Source organism: Protopterus annectens, chromosome 5.part0 (genome assembly GCF_019279795.1).
Source record: "Protopterus annectens isolate FY-2018-M chromosome 5.part0, PAN1.0, whole genome shotgun sequence".
NCBI lineage: Eukaryota > Metazoa > Chordata > Ceratodontiformes > Protopteridae > Protopterus > Protopterus annectens.
The window spans coordinates 1,108,663,952-1,108,684,994 of NC_056735.1; the positions used below are offsets into that span (position 1 = coordinate 1,108,663,952).

General features: G+C 43.3%; 1 protein-coding gene across 1 annotated transcript in view; it reads right to left on the reverse strand.

Annotated features, from left to right (window-relative positions):
• The window catches only part of SACS (sacsin molecular chaperone), a 1,519,772-nt gene that overhangs the window by 1,282,026 nt on the left and 216,703 nt on the right, over positions 1–21,043 (reverse strand). The window contains exon 2 of the mRNA XM_044070971.1: positions 18,313–18,463. Within this exon, the coding sequence (XP_043926906.1) occupies positions 18,313–18,463 (151 nt within the window). The remainder of the gene's footprint in view (positions 1–18,312; positions 18,464–21,043) is intronic.

A 21,043-nucleotide genomic window follows, 5' to 3' on the forward strand; every position in this document is an offset into this window, starting at 1 on the left:
GAAGGAAATAAAAGTCTGGTATGGTGCATTGTTTGTGAACATCCATCAATTGTAAGGTATATTCCCCTTTGTTAGAAATGTTTGCAAAGAAAACTGGTAAGTTGTCTGGTTAATAGCATCTTCTGAGGCCACTTTGGGAAGAAACTGTGGGTCAGTCCGAAAGGGTACTCTATCCTTAAGAAAAATTAAGTAGAAGGTTTTCAAGATAGGGTTTGTAACTCAGAAATTCTCCTGCCTGATGTGATGGCCACTAGGAAAATGGCTTTCCAAATCAGAAATTTCAAGCTGCTGATGCTGCTGGTTCAAAGGTGTGTTGGGTTAGGACCTGAAGCATCAAGGTGATACCCAAAGGAAGGACTGAGTTTCTGGTGGTGGGGGGGGGTCTGAGAAGAAAAGTTCCTTTTAAGAAAGCCTTGAAAAGTTTCCAAGAAGCAATGGAGTTCTGTTTTCTCCCATGTGAAAACAGACATGGCTGCTATCTGTATTTGCACAGTTTTGCGCCAGTATACAACTCCGCATAGCTCCTCGTGGTGTCCTGCAGAGTGATACAGGCAACAGAGAGACCCGAGAGAGACTTTTCCAGATTTAAGTATTTTTTTCAGTTTTTTTTGCTCCGACTGCCTTTTCCCGCCTAAAAAGCGAATTTCTAACTGATCTGTGCTTTAAAAAGTTTAAATTGCATTTGCCTTCTGCTTTTTACAGTTTTTGCACTTGTTTTATATCAATTTAAGTCGTTTTTGTATTGTACAACTGTTGTAGGCTACACACTAAAGTACGGTAGCCTGTTTATAGCATTTACAGTGTTTTCTGTGTGTTTTTCTGCTGTTTCCTGAAAAAAACAAAAAAAAATATTCTCTTTTCCCACCTTTGCTGAACTAGATTAGTCCAGATTTCAGGTTTTGCTGAATTCCGGACTGTGGTATAGTTTCCTGTGTTGCCCTTTCTTGGATAGGAGGAAGCTTCTCTGTTCACCAGTGAGAGTGGGGAGCTTTGAGCAGCCTATCTGTCCCTGGAGGAGTGGTCTCAGCCCTGAAACTAGTAGCTCATTGGCCGTTTTGGGTCAATTACCTGGAGGAGTGGTCTCAGCCCTGAAAATAGTAGCTTATTGGCCGTTTTGGGTTAATTCCTATCTCTTTCAGTTTCCCTGCTTTAAAACCCACATTTGCGTGGTTTTGCACGATTGTGCGCTTAAACGGGTTTAAACTATTCCCGGCTCCACAGTCTGCTCTTGACTTTTTCCCTTAGAACGGTTCTAAATCTTAAAGTAAGCACTCTATTTTCATTCTAAAGCCCTGCAGTTGCTCGTATAAGTAATCTTATAAGTAAGCACTAATAAACTAAAGCACTACACCCTCTTATACTCCCTTAAGAACTTGGCTCCCTATTGGTCCTTTTTGATCAGTCAAAAAGTAGTTCCTTATACTATTCTGGCATGTCCAAAAGTCAGTTTCGGGTTTACTCTCCAGTCCAGCTGGTGAATCTGGGAATCTTGAGGCAGTGTTACAACTGCCTTATGTACACATACCACCCTCTCCTCCTCCCAACAAGCTCAAATATATGTGAGAGATGCAACTATATAGCCAAACTGGAGGCTGAGCTCTCTCAACCCAGTACTGGCACAGTCAGTCAGGAGGAGAAGGTAACCACACATACCACAAATCCAGTCTCACAGACCTATCGCAACAGCAAACCAAACACACAAAAACATACTTGGAGGCTCTAAATAAAAATCTGCCCAAGCAGCAGAGACCTCCAAAGCACTGGAAATCCACATCCCGCCCCCACCCCCAGCACAAAAGACCACAGTGAAGAATTTCTCAAAAGCTGACTTCACACTTCTTAAGACTGAAGTGGTATCCTTCAAGGCCCCTGGGCCAGTGGAAACCACAGCCCACACCACTGAATCCTTTATAAACGCTTTCTACGGACACCTTCAAGAATGCATGGATCATGCAATCCCAAATAAAACCAAGACCCAATCCCCCAAAGGCAGGCGTCCTGCCTGGTGGATCCCAGCCATTAAAAAGCTTTACAACAGGAGGAGGAAGCTACTACATGACAGAGCAAAATCCCCAAAAGGGAAGGCATCTCTGATCAGTACTAGCAAAAAACTACGATCACTCATAAAATCATCCAAGGCCAACTTTGAGAGAAAAATCGCAAAAGACACTAAAGACAATCACAAGGCCTTCTTTAGTTATGTTAGAAACCTGGGTGGAAACTCCCAGATATGCTCAGAGTTGGTCCAAAATGACAAAAAATACACTGAACCCACAGACATTGCCAACATACTGGCAGACAGGTTCAGTGCAAATTTCTCCCCCCCCCCAAAAGGAGAAATATCTATCCCAGCAGAGTGTAGCCTCCCTGACATCTCAGATGCCCAGGTGAGAGCCACCCTCTCCAAAGCTAAAACACAGCATCAATGGGACCAGACGGTGTCCCGGGTTGCGTGCTACATGAACTCCAAGAGGAACTAAACCCGCACATAAGGCTGCTGTTTAATCTTAGCCTTACTACAGAATACGTACCCAAAGAATGGCGTACAGCAACAGTGGTCCCACTTCACAAAGGAGGTGCTTCTACGGACCCTGGAAATTACCGCCCCATAAACTTGACGAGCCTGGTCTGCAAAGCTATGGAGAGGATCATTATGGAACTCCTAAACAAAGACATTGGGGACCTACAGACACTGGATCCTACCCAATTTGACTTTGTCAAGGGCAGATCCTGCCTTTTGAACCTGGTCGACTTTTTTGAAACAGTCACTAAGGCCATTGATGAGGGTAAGGCAACACACAGCCTACCTTGATCTTGCAAAGGCCTTCGACACAACACCCCACTCGGGCATCATAGACAAGCTCACCAGCTTAAATGTAAACCCATATGTCATAAGATGGGTTGCAAACTGGCTCAAGGACAGAACCCACGAGGTCAGAATTGCTGGAGCCATGTCAGACTCTAAGCCAGTCACAAGCGGTGTCCCACAGGGCTCGGTCCTGGGACCCCTCTTGTTCGGCATTTATATTTCCGAGGTGCAAGCAAACATAGCAGGATTGTGGTTGACAAAGTTCGCAGATGACTGCAAACTGGGTGCCATAATTGATACTCCAGCGTACACAAGCATCCTTCAGAAAGGCCACATAGAAACGGATAACTGGTGCCAGAGCCATGGCCTTAAACTGAATGCCAAAAATGTATAGTCATACCCTTTGGGAAAAACAAAGTACCCACAAATTACCACATAGGTGGTAATCCATTAAGTACGGAAGTAGTAATCAGGGACCTAAGTTGACAGTAACCTCTCATTTGACACTCACATTGCCAAGGTGGTTAGGAAGACCTTCTATATTACCCACCTTATTATGAAAGGATTCACATCTAGATCAAGAGAGGTCATTGTGCCCCTATACTCTTCCCTTATCAGACCCATAATTGAGTACAATGCCCCATTTGGGATGTACCTTACCAAACCCCTGCAGCAGTTAGAAAGATCCCAAAAGTACCTCACCAAGAGGATCAAGGGTCTCAAACATATGTCATATGCTGCCCGGCTGAAGAAACTCCAGCTCTATTCAGTCGCGTACTGCCTACTCAGAGGCGATCTATGCCTGACGTACAAGGCCATGTCCAATCCGGAATTAATGGACATGCTCCACCTCAGAAAATCCAAATCCACCAGAGCCACGAGAGCGAGAGATTTGAACCTCAGCACAGAAATAAATAGGATGCGCTGGAGAGACAGATTCATAACCCCGAGGCTCCCTACACTCTGGAACAGAATCCCAGTCCATGTCAGGCAGAGCTCCTCACTGACTCTCTTCAAGAGAAATCTTGATGAGTGGATGGGAGTTCGTAGGTTTACCCCGGGGGTCATCTCTTTGTCACTACTAGACAGAGGCACAGTAAACTAAACCCTAAATGGGCATAGTATTCTCATTCAAAGGGGTGGCAAAAGCCACACACACTTTGGCTAGGCTTGGAAATGCCCTAGGGCAGATAGCCTAGTATGAACCTATCAAAGCAACCGCTACCCCACAACAATACCCACGTATCACATAGTTCACAAAGTCAGTGTGCCACACAGTCACAGCCCTTAAAGCTAAACAACACACCTAATACAACTCTATTGTCAGACACACTGACGTCCCACTCACCAGGCTAAACAAGGAGAAGGTCACTGTAAGCTGCCTGTTGGGTGCCAGGATCTGCCACAACACAAGCACTCAGGTCACTCCAAAGCAAGTACAAATATGACTGTCATTGTCCATGCTGGTGTGAATGACTTGAGACATACCTCCCTGGAATACATGAAAAGAGACAGAGGAGCTCTCTGATCGTGTAGCCCAGGCCAGTATGACCCTGACCTTGAGTAGCATCTTACCCTCACCAAGAATGATGCCACAGTATAAAGACAAAATTATCAATTTTAACAATTGGCTAAAGTATTGATGTCATTCAAAGGGGATCCAGTGTCTGTCAGCCTGGGATGACATGCTCAACAAGCCACATTGCTTCGCTAGGGGATGGCTTGCACCTGTCACCCCTGGGCTTTCGAATACTGGCTAAGGCTCTTGCCACCTCCATAGTGCCTTTTTTAGGCAAGGCTCAAAAGACAAACCCACCTCCATAGACAACACAACGAAAAAGAAACTAAGGGCAATGCTGCTCAACGCCAGAAGTCTAAACCTCAAGATGCACGCACTCGAGGCTCTCTTCAGTATGGAGAATATCGATATCTGTGCAGTAACAGAAACCTGGTTAAAGGCTCCCGAGAGCACCCCAGCACTACCAGGTTATACCTCATACCATGCTTTTCGACCCCAAAACTCGGACCGAACCACAAAAGGAGGGGGAGTATCCATATTCATCAAAGATACCCACATCTCCAGGTTAGTGGCACTGCACGAAGTATCGGAGACCATCCATGTGCAACTAACAGTGGCCAAAACTGCTTTTCAGTTTGTAGCCTGCTACAGACCACCCTCCCAAACTCAGGAACCCCACTCGGCTTTCCTGAGAACACTGGAGAATATGAAGGTCTCTCCAAACACCATTATATTGGGTGACTTCAACTACCCAAACATAGACTGGGAGCCAACACCCTCGCCCAACAGTTCCTAGAATTTATAAACTCAAATGCTATGGAACAACTGGTCACCACTCCCACAAGAGGGGAAAACATATTGGACCTGATCATCACCAACATGGGGACTCTATGTTCCATACCAGAGGTATACCCCTCATTGGTAAGATCTGACCATAAATTAATCTCACTGGACATCCCTATCCTGTCCCCACCCCCAGCCAAGGAAACCACGGTGAAGAAATTCTCAAAAGCAAACTTCACACTTCTCAAAACCGAGGTGGAATCCTTCAAAGCCCCCGGGCCAGTGGAAAATACGTCCCAAACCGCAGAATCCTTTACAAATGCATTCTAAGGACACCTACAAGAATGCATGGATCGTGCTATCCCAAATAAAACCAAGACTCACTCCTCCAAAGGCAGGAGACCTGTCTGGTGGACCCCAGCCATAAATAAGCTATACAACAGAAGGAGGAAGCTACTACATGATAGAGCAAAATCCCAAAAAGGGAAGGCATCTCTGATCAGTACTAGCAAGAAACTACAATCCCTCATAAAATCATCCCTCATAAAATCATCTAAAGCCAGCTTCGAAAGAAAAATTGCACAAGACGCTAAAGATAATCACAAGGCCTTCTTTAGTTATGTCAGGAACCTGGGTGGCAACTCCCAGATATGCTCTGAGTTAGTGCAAAATGACAAATAATACACTGAACCCACAGACATTGCCAACATCCTGGCAGACAGGTTCAGTGCAAACTCCCCCCCCCCCCAAAAAGAGCAAATGTCTATCCCAACAGAGTGTAGCCTCCCTGACATCACAGATGCACAGGTGAGAGCTGCCCTCGCCAAAGCAAAAAACACAGCATCAATGGGACCGGACGTTGTCCCGGGCTGCATCTTACACAAACTCCAAGAAGAACTGAACCCTCACATAAAGTCACTGTTCAGCCTTACTACAGGATATGTACCCAAGGAATGGCGTACAGTAACAGTGGTCCCACTCCACAAAGGTGGTGCCACAACGGACCCCGGAAACTATCGCCCTATAAGCCTGACTAGCCTGGTCTGCAAAGCTATGGAGCGTATCATCATGGAACTCATAAACGAAGACATTGGGAACTTCCAAACACTGGATCCTACCCAATTCAGCTTTGTTAAGGGCAGATCTTGCCTCTTGAACCTGATCGACTTCTTTGAAACAGTCACCAAGGCCATAGATGAAGGGAAGGTAGTCCACACAGCCAACCTTGACCTCACAAAAGCCTTCAACACAATACCACACTCAGGCATCATAAATAAGTTCACCAGCTTAAATATCAACTCCTTTGTCACAAGATGGGTGGCAAACTGGCTCAGGGATAGAACCCACATGGTCAGAATTGCAGGTGCCATGTCAGACTCTAAACCAGTTACAACTGGAGTCCCACAAGGCTCAGTCCTAGGATCTCTCTTGTTCGGTATATATATTTCTCTGAGGTAAAGGCTAACATGGGAGGACTATGGCTGGCAAAGTTCGCAGATGACTGCAAACTGGGTGCCATAATTGACTCACCGACTGACACAAGCATTCTCCAAAAGGGCCTCATAGAGATGGATAACTGGTGCCAGAGCCATGGCCTAAAGCTAAATGCTAAAAAGTGCATAGTCATCCCCTTTGGGAAAAACAAAGTGCCCACAAATTACCACATAGGTGATAATCCATTAAGTACGGAAGAAGTAATTAGGGATTTGTGGACCCAAGTAGACAGCAAACTCTCCTTTGACAATCACGTTGCCAAAGTGGTTAGAAAGACCTTCTATATAGCCCACCTTATCACGAAAGGGTTCACATCTAGATCAAGAGAGGTCATTGTGCTCCTCTACTCATCAGGCCCATAATTGAATACAATGCCCCATTTGGGATGTACCTTACCCGACACCTGCAGCAACTGGAAAGACCCCAAAAGTACCTCACCAAGAGGATCAAGGGACTCAAACAGATGCCCTACACAGTTAGGTTAAAGAAACTCCAGCTCTACTCAATTGCTTACCACCTACTCAGAGGCGATCTGTGCCTGACGTATAAAGCCATGTCTAAACCAGAATTAATGGACATGCTCCACCTCAGGAAATCCAAATCCCTTAGAGCTACATGCTCCAGGGACAAACCTCAGCACAGAAATAAATAGGACATGCTGGAGGGACAGATTCATATCCCAGAGGCTCCCCTCACTCTGGAACAAAATCCCAATCCATGTTAGGCAGAGCCCCTCAATGACCCTCATATCAAGAGGAATCATGATGAGTGGATGGGAGATCGTAGGTTTACCCCTGGGATCTCTTCTGTGTCCCTACTAGACAGGGACACAGTAAACTAACCTTAAAAGGGCTATCTTCTGTGACCTACTACACAGAGGCACAGTCATCTAATCTAAAAGGGTGACGAAAGCGACACACACTCTGGCTAGGCTTATAAATGCGCTATGGCAGATACCCTAGTATCAACCTATGAACTGTCAAAAAGCTGACACTCTCCTTGAACAACCCCACTAGAAAATCCAGAACAAAAGGTAAAAGTGCTGAGAAAAAAATCTAAGCCTTTAGAGAAAACCAAAATAGTAAACATTTTCCATTTACTTCTGTAAATTTTTCTCAGGTTAGGTTTCTGGGGTTACAATAAAGTACAGTTTTGTACCTCCCATAAATGTAGATGTTTGACTGTTCACACTGCTGCAGTCATCACTGTTGGGTTATCCTGCCGTCAGGCGGTCCCACAGTCGGCCCGAGTTCCAAAGTCTTGGTCCGGTGTCAGTTGCTGTCGCTTCTTCCCTGACATCAGTGCACCAGGGGTATACAAGATGCATCCAACGCCATTTTCTTCAGTTTTTCTTTCCCCAGATGTCAGGTGCCCCCAATAGGTAGGCAATACATACTTCTATATAAAAATATACATATAAAAATAAAACAAAACCTTCAGTCACAAGCAAATACACCACAGAGGTTGTATAGGATAGAAAGGAATAGATAAATCCAGCTAGTTCAGAGGGGATGGAGGGAGGGTAACCTGGACTGCAGCAGTGTGAAGACTCGAACATCTACATTTATGGTAGGTACAAAACTGCATTATGTTCATCGTGTTACACTGCTGCAGTCATCACTGTTGGGTTGAATCCCAAAGCTAAGGATGGGTGGTGGCACTAGACAGGGTTTGGAGAGGCTAGTAGGCCCTGCAGAACTGCAATGGCAAAGCCAGCTCTGGTTTTACAGTATAGAGGTAAGTGATACTGCTTGGTAAAGGTGTGCAACCAACTCCAGGTGGCAGCCTCCAAAATATCCTTGGTTGGTACCCCTCTGAGGATGGCTGTTGATGTTGCTGTAGCCCTGGTGGAACAGGGCCTGATGTTACCAGGCACAGATTTCCCATGGTGTGTGTAGCAGAAACGGATACAATGTCCTATCCATTTTGAAATGGTCTGTTTTGAGATAGCTTTTCCTTGAGATCCTGCAAAGTACAGTTGTGTACACTTACCATAAATGTAGATATTCGAGTGTCTTCACTGTTGCAGTCATGACTGTAGGGTTCTCCCCTGCCGGCAGGCAGTCCGCGGTCGGCCAGAATCCCAAAGTCTGGGTCCGGCGTCGGCTGCTCAGCCATGCTCCCTGACGTCAGAGCGCCAGGAGTACAAATCTGACAGCCGACGCCATGTTCTCCAGTTTTTCTTGCCCCAGATGTCAGGTGTTCCAAAATGAGTAAGGTCCCATACCCTTTGCAAATACACCTCAGAAGAATGGTGAAGAAGGGAACCACACAAAAGAAAAAATAAGAGGGGACAGGAGGGAGGGTAACCCAGACTGCAACAGTGAAGACACTCAAACATCTACATTTATGGTAAGTGTACACAACTGTACTATGTTCATCGTGTTTCACTGTTGCAGTCATGACTGTAGGGTTGAATCCCAAAGCAGAATAAAAGGGAGGTGGTCAAAAAGTAGAGGGGGCGGCTAAAAGGCCCTGCAAGACTGCAGAAGCAAAGCCTGCCCTAGACTTAGAGTAGAGAGGCAGATTGTAGTGCTTAGAAAAAGTATGCACTGAACTCCAAGTTGCAGCTTCCAAAATGTCTTTGGTAGGAACTCCCATGAGGAAGGCAGCTGAAGTGGCAGCAGCTCTGGTGGAATGAGTCCGTATACTCCCTGGGATTTGCTTTCCATGGTGTGAATAACAAAATCTGATTCCATGAGCAATCCATTTAGAAATGGTCTGTTTTGAAATGGCTTTACCTTGGGAATTTGAAGCATAAGAAACAAACAATTGCTCTGATTTCCTGATGTCCTTGGTTCTGTCCAGGTAAAAACGTAGTTGTCGGTGTACATCCAAGGAATGCAAGATCCTTTCCCCCTTATTTTGAGGACTGGGGAAAAAAGTTGGCAAGTGGATAGTTTGATTTAAAGCCACTTTGGAAACCACCTTAGGCATGAATGTAGGATTAGTCCTCAAAGTCTTGATGAAAAATAATATAAGGTTCCACAGCCATGAGAGACTGCAACTCCGAAACTCTCCTGGCAGAGGTCAGAGCTAACAGGATGGCCGTCTTCCAAGATAAAAACTTGATGTCAGAAGAGGCAGCAGGCTCAAAAGGAGGTAAGGTGAGTTTTTCCAAAACATAGTTGAGATCCCAAGCCGGAATGGGTGGAGATCTAGGGGGCCTTAAGTTCTTGGCTCCTCTGAGAAACTGTCTCATGAGCTGGTGGGAAAACATTGGGGGGGGGGGTCTGTATTATAATGAGCAGAAATAGCACAGGCATGGATCTTTATGGAAGAGAAAGAGAGACCCTTATGTAAGAGGTCTGTCAGGTAAAGTAAAATCAGAGGAATGTTAGGAATAAGAGGATCCAAATCCTGAGCCTGCATCCAGGAGCAAAATCTTTTCCATTTTCCTGCATAAGATTTTCTAGTGATAGGACGTCTGGCTTCTAAAATGACATCCATAACCTGCTTGGGTAGGAGAGAATGAATCATAGACCCTGGATTAACCAGGCCGCCAGGCTGAGAGTTCTGACATGGGAGTGCAGAACCTGATCCTTGTGTTGGGACAGAAGGTTCGGAGTCTGTGGTAAAACCCAAGGGGGCTCCAGAGAAAGGTTTTTCAGTGTTGGGTACCAGAACTGTAGAGGCCAATTTGGGGCCATCAAGATTATCATCTTGGGCTTGTCCTGTTTGATCTTTAATAACACCCGTGGAAGAAGAGGTAGAGGCGGGAAGGCATACCCCGAGAGGTTTCTCCAACTGAATGATAGTGCATCCACTTTCCAAGCTAGTTCGTGGAATGTCCTGGTGCAAAAAATCTGTAGTTGTTGATTGAGGTGGGATGCAAAGAGGTCTATGTGAGGACATCCCCAGACTGCTGTAATCATCTTGAATATTTCGGTGTCCAGCATCCATTCGTGTGGGTCCGACAGGTTTCTGCTCAGACTGTCTGCCAGGAAGTTTTGCTTCCCTGGTAGAAACTGAGCTTGAAGGTCCAGTTTGCAAGCTAGAGCTGTGTTCCATATATTCATGGCTAGTCTGCAAAGGAGATAGGAATGTGATCCCCCTTGCTTGTTTATGTACCACATAACTGTGGTGTTGTCTGTCCGTATCAGTAGTTGTCCTGGTTGTAGACGATTCCTGAAGGGCAATAAAGCGTTCTGAACGGCTAACATTTCCTTTAAATTGATATGCAGGTGCTTCTGATCCTTTGTCCAAAGGCCCTGCAGACAGTTGCCCTGCAAATGGGCTCTCCATGCATAATCTGAGGTGTCCGTGGTTAGTATCTGACTGGCTGGAGGCAGACTGAAGGGTTTTCCTTTGTTTAGAGTACATGCCTTGGACCACCAAAGGAATTCCTTTTGAAGACAAGGCAGGACGGTGATCTGTATGTCTAAACTGTGGCAATGCTGAGACCATACACTTTTTAGGTACCACTGTATTTTCCTCATATGTAGTCTTGCATATGGTACGAGAAGGATGCAGGAGGCCATGTAACCTAAAGCCTGCAGGAATTTCCTTGCAGATAGCTGGGTTAATGTTGCCAAAGCTTTGAAAGTTGAAGCCAGCTGCAATTGTTTTTCGTATGTCAGAAATGCCATCTGGGTTGTTGTGTTTAGAAGAGCACCCAGAAAAGTTATCTGTTGTGAGGGTGTCAAATTTGACTTTTTTATGTTTACAGTGAATCCCAGGAACTTGAGAAGATTCTGAACAAATTCTAGATGCTGCAGTAAGACATCCTTGCTGTCTGCCTGAATAAGACAGTCGTCCAGATAAGGGTAAATTTGAATTCCCTTGAGTCTGCAATAAGCTACTACTGGAGCCAGGCATTTGGTGAAGACCCTGGGCGCAGTTGACAATCCAAAGGGCAGCGCAGAGAATTGATAGTGCCTCGATCCGGCCTTGAACCTGAGGTATTTTCTGCGTTCCTGTCTGATGGGAATGTGTAAATATGCCTCCTTTAAATCCAAAGTTACCATCCATGCATTCTTGGTCAGCATTGGAAGTAGCTGCTGTAGAGTAAGCATCTTGAATTTTGGTATCTCAAGAAAAGTGTTCAGGACTGACAGATCCAGAATGGGTCCCCATGAATTTTGCTTTCTGGGGACTAGAAAGAGCCTTGACTAAAAACCTTGTCCCATCTCTGAAAGTGGAACCAGTTCTATGGCTTTCATAGCCAAGAGAGCTTCCACCTGGTTTAAGGCCTCTAACCATTGATGTTTTGGAAGATCCGGCCATCCGCTTGGTCTTGGTAGGGTATGAAAATGGAATATGTAACCTCTTGAAACCACATCCAGAACCCACTTGTCTTGGGTTATACGAGTCCAATTTAGGTGAAAGAGAGAAAGTTTTCCTCCGAGAGGGGCTTCCAGGCAAGAAGTTCCTGCAGCCCAACAGAGGGAGTCATTGAGTCTGTTTTCTATGAGCTTGTGACCTGTCCTCTCCTCCCCTAGGGGTGGAAGCAGTCCACTGTCTTGGTCTATAAGAGGCTTGTGTTTGAGGCCTTCCTCGGGAGTGTCTATACCTACCCCTCTGAGGCCTGTCAGAATTGGGAAAGGACCAATTTTTAGTTGGCCAATTCCTACTAAATCTGGGTGGCTGTACTTGTAAGAAATCTTTGACAGTTTGCATTGATTTTGCCTTGTCCTCCATCTTCTTTATCACCTCTTCAGCTTTAGATCCAAACAAAACATTATGCTGAACAGGAGCATCCAATAATTTAGCTTTTACTTGATCTGGCAAGTTTTGTTCCTTTAACCATGCATGCCTTCTAATGACTGTGCCAGAGGCAGCAGCCCTACAAGAAGCCTCTAAGGCATCAAATCCACAGTGTAAACCATGCTTCCCAACTTGTTCAGTGGCATGCATTAAGTCATGTAATTCCTTATCATCTGCACAGGCGGAAATGGAAGTTAACTTTTGTTTTAAAACAGACAGAAGAAATTGCTGGTATTTCAGCATATGAAACTGACAGTTTAAAGCCCTAATAGATGTAGCAGAAGTGTACACTTTTTTGCCCCATCTTTCTAAAGATCTGGAATCCTTCTCAGTGGGAATGGGGTTTTTAGCAGAAGCGGCCTTAACCCCCTTAGGACCCTGAGAAATGGTTTCAGGGTCAGCAGAAGTATTCTTGTATAAAAACTGGTGGGAATCAGGAACCCTATAATATCGGTCTGGCTTAACAGGAGCTGGAGGAAGATAGTCAGGAGTTAAGTTAGCCTCCGAAAAAGCATCATCCACAATATCCAAAATAGGAGGAATAGCCAGGGGTCTATGTTGGGGAAGAAGAAGAAAATCCCTAAGTCTTTTCTTAGATTCCGAGTACTCCTGTCCTTCCCATTGAAAATGTTCCCTCATTTCATGCAAAGTTTCCCCAAAAGAGAAATCCTCAGGGGGAGAATTTGAGGGAATGGATTCCTCATCATCAGAATCCTCATAAGGAGGGAAAGAATATTCCTGGTCAGAAGAAGAAACTGAAGAAACAGAAGCCTGATCAGAGGAGTCATAATACACTTCCTGCCTTGGCCTTTTATCTGGAGGGGGATGTGAACCCCTAATCATAGTAAGTACGTCTTCGGCCATCTTGAGTAACTGTTTCTGAGACTTGGGTGTCGGATCAGAAGAGGCCTGGGCTGCAGTCTTTGATTTGGAAGGAGTCTTTGCCTTTGTCTTTGCCTTTATTAGAAGTTGAGTAGGCCTGAAAACCCCTTCGGAAGCCAGTACCTGCACAGCGGCTCCAGACCCATCCGAAGGAGCATTGTCCGAAGGTCCTGCAACAGAAATATTCAAAGGCCTAGTTGGCTCCTCGTGGGAGTCCGTTTCGGCCATCGGTTCCGAAATGGCCGACGACAGGGGCTGCAAAAGCGCCTCACTGACAACGGCCGAACCTGAAGCTGGCTCTGCTTGTACGATATAGTCTGATTTGGACCTCAGAGGCCTGTCTTTGTCCTTGCGTCGTTTGTGAACTCCGGTAGCCGGAACAGTATCCGACGACATTTTGTAATTAAAATGCCTACCGAAGTAATGAAATGCAAAATCGTACCTTCGTTTAATTGTACGTTGATTGAATCTAGCACAAAACCGACAACTAGCTACGTCGTGGTCAGGGCCTAAGAAAGGAATACAGTAAGAATGAAAATCATTATGAGGTATTTGCTTCCCACATGAAATACAATTATTAACTTTTTCTGACATCGGACTGGAGCAAGAAAAAAGTTTCCCCAATGGGGTACTTAGCTTTGAGTAGGAGAAGAAAGTCTTCGGACTAAAGTTCATATAGAAAAAATTGTCAGGAGTCAGCCGACCGGCACTTGCAAACTGCTATCACCACACGGCAAGAAAGACTGGAGAACATGGCGTCGGCTGTCAGCTTTGTACTCTTGGCGCTCTGACGTCAGGGAGCATGGCTGAGCAACCGACGCCGGACCCAGACTTTGGGATTCTGGCCGACCGAGGACTGCCTGCCGGCAGGGGAGAACCCTACAGTCATGACTGCAACAGTGAAACAAGATGAACATCATACATTTTGAAAGAACAGTCAATACTGTCCATCAATACCACTTCACTGCCTTTACTTGGTTTCATTACTCTAATAGCCCTGTTTTCAGGCAAATCCTTTAGTTTTCTCCTTTCTTGAAATGTTAAATTATCCAAATGATGCCACTTGTTGGAAAACTTGTCTAAATTGGTCCTCACACATTCTTTCAAAAACCTTGACCATAGGATGAGGCGGTAGAGTGAAAGTACTTTTCCTCTTAAATCTGGGGGCTACTACAAATGAATAGCTTAACACCAAAATACATTCTTAAATATGAATTTCAAGTATTTAATTTAATTGAACTAAGGACTTCACTAAGTCTAGCCTAAAAGATGGAACACAGGTGAAGCCCTTTTTGAACAAATTAAACCATTGTTGACATTCAGACTACTCAAATTAAAAACACTGAATTGATTACAATGATTTTACAGTACCTGTATTGGCATAACCTTATGACACAGGGGCAGTGGGGTTAACATGGTCACCTATACTTGTTCCCTCCTCTTGCTCTTGCCTCAACGTCTGTTCTTGTTCTATGGTTTTATGCCTCTGGTTTGTCCCCGTTTGGACTGCTGACCATAACTTTTGAATGCTAGGCTCCCCAATCTTCTCAGTAAATGCTGGTGTAAAAAATCTTCATCATCTTATTGATGGCCATACGATCCTTCACTATCAAAACTTTCACTTGACTGTTGTTGAAAAAGGGGAAATTGCTGCAGCTTAGGTAGTTTTGGATATTCTTTCTTTCCCTCATATTTCTATTTATCTCATGCAAATTTTTTGGGTCTATATTAGAACACCGAACATATGAAATGTCGAGTGTTCTAATATCAACCCATTTTCAGAGAATGCTGAAAATATCGAAGAAAAAGAAAACCGAATTCTTTCCTAGGGAAAGAATTCAGTTGTCCATTTCTGTTGCTTCTGTATTTTCACCACTCTGGTGGAAAAGTTACGGGTCGGGTTCAGGTAAGTGTGCGATTGTGTGGACGTGTGGGTTAGGGCGGGTTAGGTGTAACTCACACGTGTGGGTTAGGGCGTGGGTCAGGTAAGTGTGCAATTGTGTGTACGGGAGGGTTAGATATTAGAACACTCAATATTTTAAATGTTTGGTGTTCTAATACAGACCCAAATTTTTTCTCTTTTCTTGCGTTCTGTCAAGCCATTTGATCAACTCTTATCAAAAAATAGATGTATAATCTTTGTATGAAAAAAAAAAATCACTATGTAAAGAATCATTGACTTTTTTATATCTTGGTCAAGTTCCTTAAACTTTCTCTCATTGTCTCTAATACGTTATTTCATTATTTCATAACCAGTTGGATCAAAAAGGTCAAGAACCTCCATATGTTTCATGGAGTTTTCCTGCAGTCAGTTTGGAAACCTCCAGACCCTCGGGCCTTTAGGAACCCATTGGCATCTTATACACTCAGCCCAAAAATTATTTTCTATTTGCAAATTCCTGAACTTGATGAATGTGAGCTCCAGTTCAGTAACTTGAGTGTGTAAACAGCCACAAGGTATAGTAGAATCCTCTGTCAAATGAAACTTTGTAGAATGAAACCAGTTGGGTAAATTAAACAGCTGGTTCAACAACTGACCTGTTCAGGAAGTAAATTAGATGTGTCGGGTTCTGGTTGAAAAACACTCCCCAGAAGATGAGAAGGCACAAAATGATCTTGACATCCTTCAATAGTCACTTGGGAAATGGTCTGTTGCAGTAAGAAAGTTAAATCACCTAGTAGTGTTTCATTAGTCGTGCTAGTGAGCTCGCTGTCTTGTGATGACTTCCTGAGGGACGAAAGCGCCAAATATTTTAAATAAAATTTTGTTTATGTGGAATTCCTACTTCATTTTTTTTTAGTTTTTCGAGTTTGTTTAAATATCAAAACTTGCCCATGCTCAGAAAAACGTCATCTGTGTAATTCTGTATCTCTACATACTTAAGCAAACATTGCATGGAATCTTATTAGTGAAATCATCATCCCAATTTCCTTTCTAAGTTCTGCTAATTGTGATTCAGTGTCTTTTAGGGTAAAACACTTGGTACAACTTGTAACATCCGCGGTGGTGCAGCAGTAGCGTTGTTGCCTCACAGCAAGAGGTTCTTCCGTTTGATTCTCGGCTGGAGTGCGGGGAGTGCCTTTTTTGTGGAGTCTGCATGTCCTTCCCGCGGTTGGTTGGGAGTTCAAAAGACATGCGTAAATGGGCGTGCCTTTGTTGAAGGTTGAACGTCGAGCTGGCACCTCGGCGTTCGTGAAAATCTACTGCCAATCATTAGCGGACTGGAGTTCCGCTGTGGCGACCCCTAACCGGGAAAAGCCGAAAGACAAACAACAACAACTTGCTACAACTTGTAGTATCCATACTAGTAAATAAATCCTTATTTAGGCTATACTTGCTGCGTCTGCAGAATTCAAATAAATTGTTCGCAATGAATGACTGTATACAAGTCTGAAACAAACAAAAGTGTGCAACTAGATACAAGAAAGCTTAAAAATCCCTGTCTGCCTTAACCCTGCTTGACTGCACAGCAAAAGATAGTGAAACAAAACTAAAAACAAAAAAAACATTAATGCTTCTCTAATCAAGGTGCACACTGGTGTATACTGTAAAATCAAAGTGTTCCTTTTTACAGACAACTTGCTGGAGTCACACACTTTCTTGTAAAAGCAGCCCCTCACAAACATGGTTCTGTATGTGCAGTTACATTCCCCTACTAGTTGCCCTAGTGTTTTGCTAATCAAAGAACACGTCAGTGTCAGCAGTAAAAATAAAGTGTTTCCTTTCACAGATGACTTGTTGGACTTAGTTTGTTGCATATGGAATGGCACAGAACTACGTCTCATTATGGCATTGTGAGTGCTATATAGAAGCTCTGGCGAAATAAGAGCAATAAAGTAGAAAAATACAAGCTGTGGGCTTCCCAGTAGCTGTAGCCAAGAAGATAACTATCCACTGGGGCTAGCAGCTCACTACTCATCACCCAACAAAAAAGGGCCTGAAGAAAATCATAACTAAAAATCCCGGGAGAACATTTACATCACTGGCATCCAGAAATGTAAATCAGTGAAGAAACAGTTAACTGGTGGACTGAAATCTTTAATCATCATTAGGAGGACCACCAGCACATTCTGCATGCACAAGTTGAATTCAACATACAAATTAAAAACAAATTCAAAGTATATTTTGGATCAAGACTGCAGCAAAATAAATACTTACAGTTGAAGACATTATTCAGACAAAAGAAAAAACTTAAAGGAATGCACTCAACCTTCTGCTGTGACACCTTAATATCATGCACAGCTACGGCCCAGCACAGCCCTAGAAAAGACCTGCTGGGGAAAATGTCAATCCACAGAGGACTACCAACCATGACAGTTTTCTAAAATCTGTTAAATAACTTTTCTCTAGTTAGCGTCAGGTCTTTTATTTTGAATACAAAATGAATTACTGTGAAGGGGCTGAACACCTCAAGTTGCAAAAAGAGATAATTAGAGAGAAAAGTCAATAATCAAAACTTATTCTTCAAAACCTACTAGGTAAAGAGATAGTAAAATCATTCACAATAAAAAAATAAATATTAAGGCAGTCTTGTCTCTGTAGTGTTTTTAATAAAAAGTACAATAATGCTTTGGGGCAGACTGCCAGTGTTAGTGTGTCTGTGTGTTGAGGATGTAATCTGGGGAACCCAAGGTGAATATTTTCCGTGGAATACAGAACATTTTCCTTGGGATGTAGGACAAGCAGTTGAGAAACAAGTGGTCAAATGCCACACTTGTCGATTTGGACCGCTTCAGAAATGAGACTTTTATCAATGTTTTGCATGGATCTGGATGGCTGCATCACCACCATCCTGAGTAATATATAACCATCATACAGGGTTGCACCATTTCTGGTGAACGGGATCCAACACCACAAGTGTGACCTTCCAAGAACCGATTCTCACTGAACTGTTCCACAGCTGTTGGCTGAATACATACTTTACATTTAAATGTATTCTTAAGTGTAGATATCTAGTACAACTTGAAAACTTTTCAAACTACAGGAAAATACACAAGAAAAGGACTGACATGTTTTTAACCGTCTTTTGTCATCTATTCCACCACACAAAAAATAATTTTAGTATATAGTACATAAAGTTGACCCTTCATTGCTCATTTTCATTATAGAAAAGGTTACCTCTTTCCCATTTTTGCACAGCTGTTGCTCCAAAACAGGAAAACCTGTTTCAAAGTAGATTAACTCCTTGATGGCTTTGACAGTGGTAGAGAGAGAAACTTCAAAGGTTCTGATACTAATGCCTTCATGCACAACTGTTATTCTTGACAACCTTAAACAGAAAGGGAGAAAACTTAATTTACTGCATAATGTAGACAGAAAAGGATTTCATTAGTACTGTAATGCTGTAAAATACAAATTGGTAAAACAGATTTCCAGCCCTGTAAATTATATTATGTCACTGACCTAGGTAACAAATAAGCAGTCCAGACATATACAAAAGTGGTTACACTTGTCTCCAGCTGTGAGGCTTTACAGCACTTAGTAATTAAAGTAGTTAACTCAAAGCTGTAAGAAGAGCAAAGTAATGCTAACCACAACCAAAAAATCTGGTAAACAACATTATCAATAACTTTACAATTAAAGGGGAAAAAAATGTGTAATCATTCAGTAAAGATGAATAATTGAATTCCTATAATCAACCGTTAAATATAAGGTGCAGTGGTAGCATGGAACATATTCCTTATTCAAGGTTTTCCAATGACTGCATTAAAGATGCAGCAAAAATAAAACCTAATTTTAACAGGGTCCTGAATGTACCAGAATGTCAGGCTGAGAAATATGAAAAAAAGATAGTGGCAAAATACCTAGCAGTGGGTGGGAAATGACCAATCAGCACCAGTGACTTACATTATTTACCCATAATGCATTCAAATCCAGGAGTTCCCAATTTCCATTTTATGCACTACAAACCATTATACATAAATTGCCTCATACAGAAAATGTGAAAAAATGTAAAGGCATTGCAACAAAAAAGATGAGCAACAGTACTCTAATGAAGCAGAGGGATAAAGTACTGGCTATGGTCCAGGCAACTGGGGCAACAATAGCAGCTCAGGTGACTGACAGACCTGGCAGTGGAAGATGGACACTGCCAATCCTGGGGAGAGGTGGGTAAAAGCCGTCCAATGTACGCATCAGTCCCCTTAGAGGCGAGATCAGAATGGAAAACACACAGCCTAAGGGGCAGATGTTAGGATTTCCAAGCCTCTAAAGGATAGTAGCTTTCATAATGTGGTATGCAGGAGCATACATCCACATGGGAAATGTATTATGAACCCTTTAATAATTCTGTTTGGATTTCTAACTAATGGTGTTATTTATCGACTGATTGTTGATTGGATAGATTAACTGATTTAAATGTACCCTTTTCTGTCGCAACCAATTTATTCTGCACAGAAATTGCACATATCCAGATTACAGTGGATATAAAAAAGTGTACACACCCCTGTTAAAATGTCAGGTTTTTGTGATATAAAAAAAATGAGGCCACAAAAAAATCATTTCAAAACTTTTCCCACCTTTAATGTGACCTATAACCTGTACAATTCAATTGAAAAACAAATCTATTAGGGGAAAAAATATAAAAAATAAAAAACGTACAATAAACTGGTTACATAAGTGTGCACACCCTTAAACTTTTAGTTATGTACTTACCATAACTTTAGATGTTTGGGATCCATCTCGCCTACATTCTGTACTGATGGGCTCGGAGCCGATCCCTCGGCTCCGACTCGGCACGCTATGCTATAGAGCGAGGCCTCTTATTGGCTGAGCTATTTCTTATCCCAGGATGCACCACCACTAATCCCCCAGATCTTGTTTGTCCGCATTCATGCACACATGCACAACTTGTTTATATAACATTGTTAGATGTTTCAAGATGAAACAACAGGATTCAGACCTTCTGATATCCTCTGATCTCCAAGGAAGGGGGAAGGAGGGTGGGTTATTGGGAATGTGGGCGAGATGGATCCCAAACATCTAAAGTTATGGTAAGTACATAACTAAAAGATGTTATGTGATCCTATCTCGCCTACATTCAGTACTGATGGGACAGCGTCCCTAGCACCTAAATCCTGGGTGGCTCATTGGAAAACACTCCTGAGCACTGTGGAACCAAATGAAGCTCGTCCTCTAGATGCCACATCCAATTTGTAGTGGGAAATGAAAGTGTGCGGGAGGACCACGTGAAGCAGCACAAATGTCACTAATGGCAAGCTTAGAATGGAATGCTATTGAAGTAGCCATAGCTCTTGTAGAATGAGCTTTGACAGAGGTCGTAAGCTCTTTATTAGAAGAAGAATAAGCTTGAGTAATACAGTCCCTGATCCATTTGGCAATAGTGACCTTTGTGACGGCTTTGCCCAATTTATTGTCCGAAAAGGATACAAACAATTGATCTGTTTTCCTTGTTTGTTTGGTCCTATCTAAATAAAAACGCAATTGCCTGTGGACATCTAATGTGTGGAAGATGAATTCCGCTTTGTTAGAATACTTCGGAAAGAAGACTGGAAGTTCTAATGACTGTTGTAGGCAGAAACTGGAACAAACTTTAGGGACAAAGGATGGATTTGGCCTGAGAGATACTCTATCTTTGTGAAAAACCAAGTACGGAGATTTTACAGACAAAGCTTGAAGTTCTGAAACCCTTCTGGCAGAAGTAATCGCCACCAGAAAGGCAGTTTTCCACGATAGAAATTTTAAATCACATGTTGCTGCCGGTTCGAAGGGGGAGGAAGTTAAGGCGCGTAACACCACATCGAGATCCCATGGAGGAGCAGGATGAGAAATCGGAGGTTTTAAAAGCGCAGCACCTTTCAAGAAGGTCTTACACAATCTGTTGCTCATT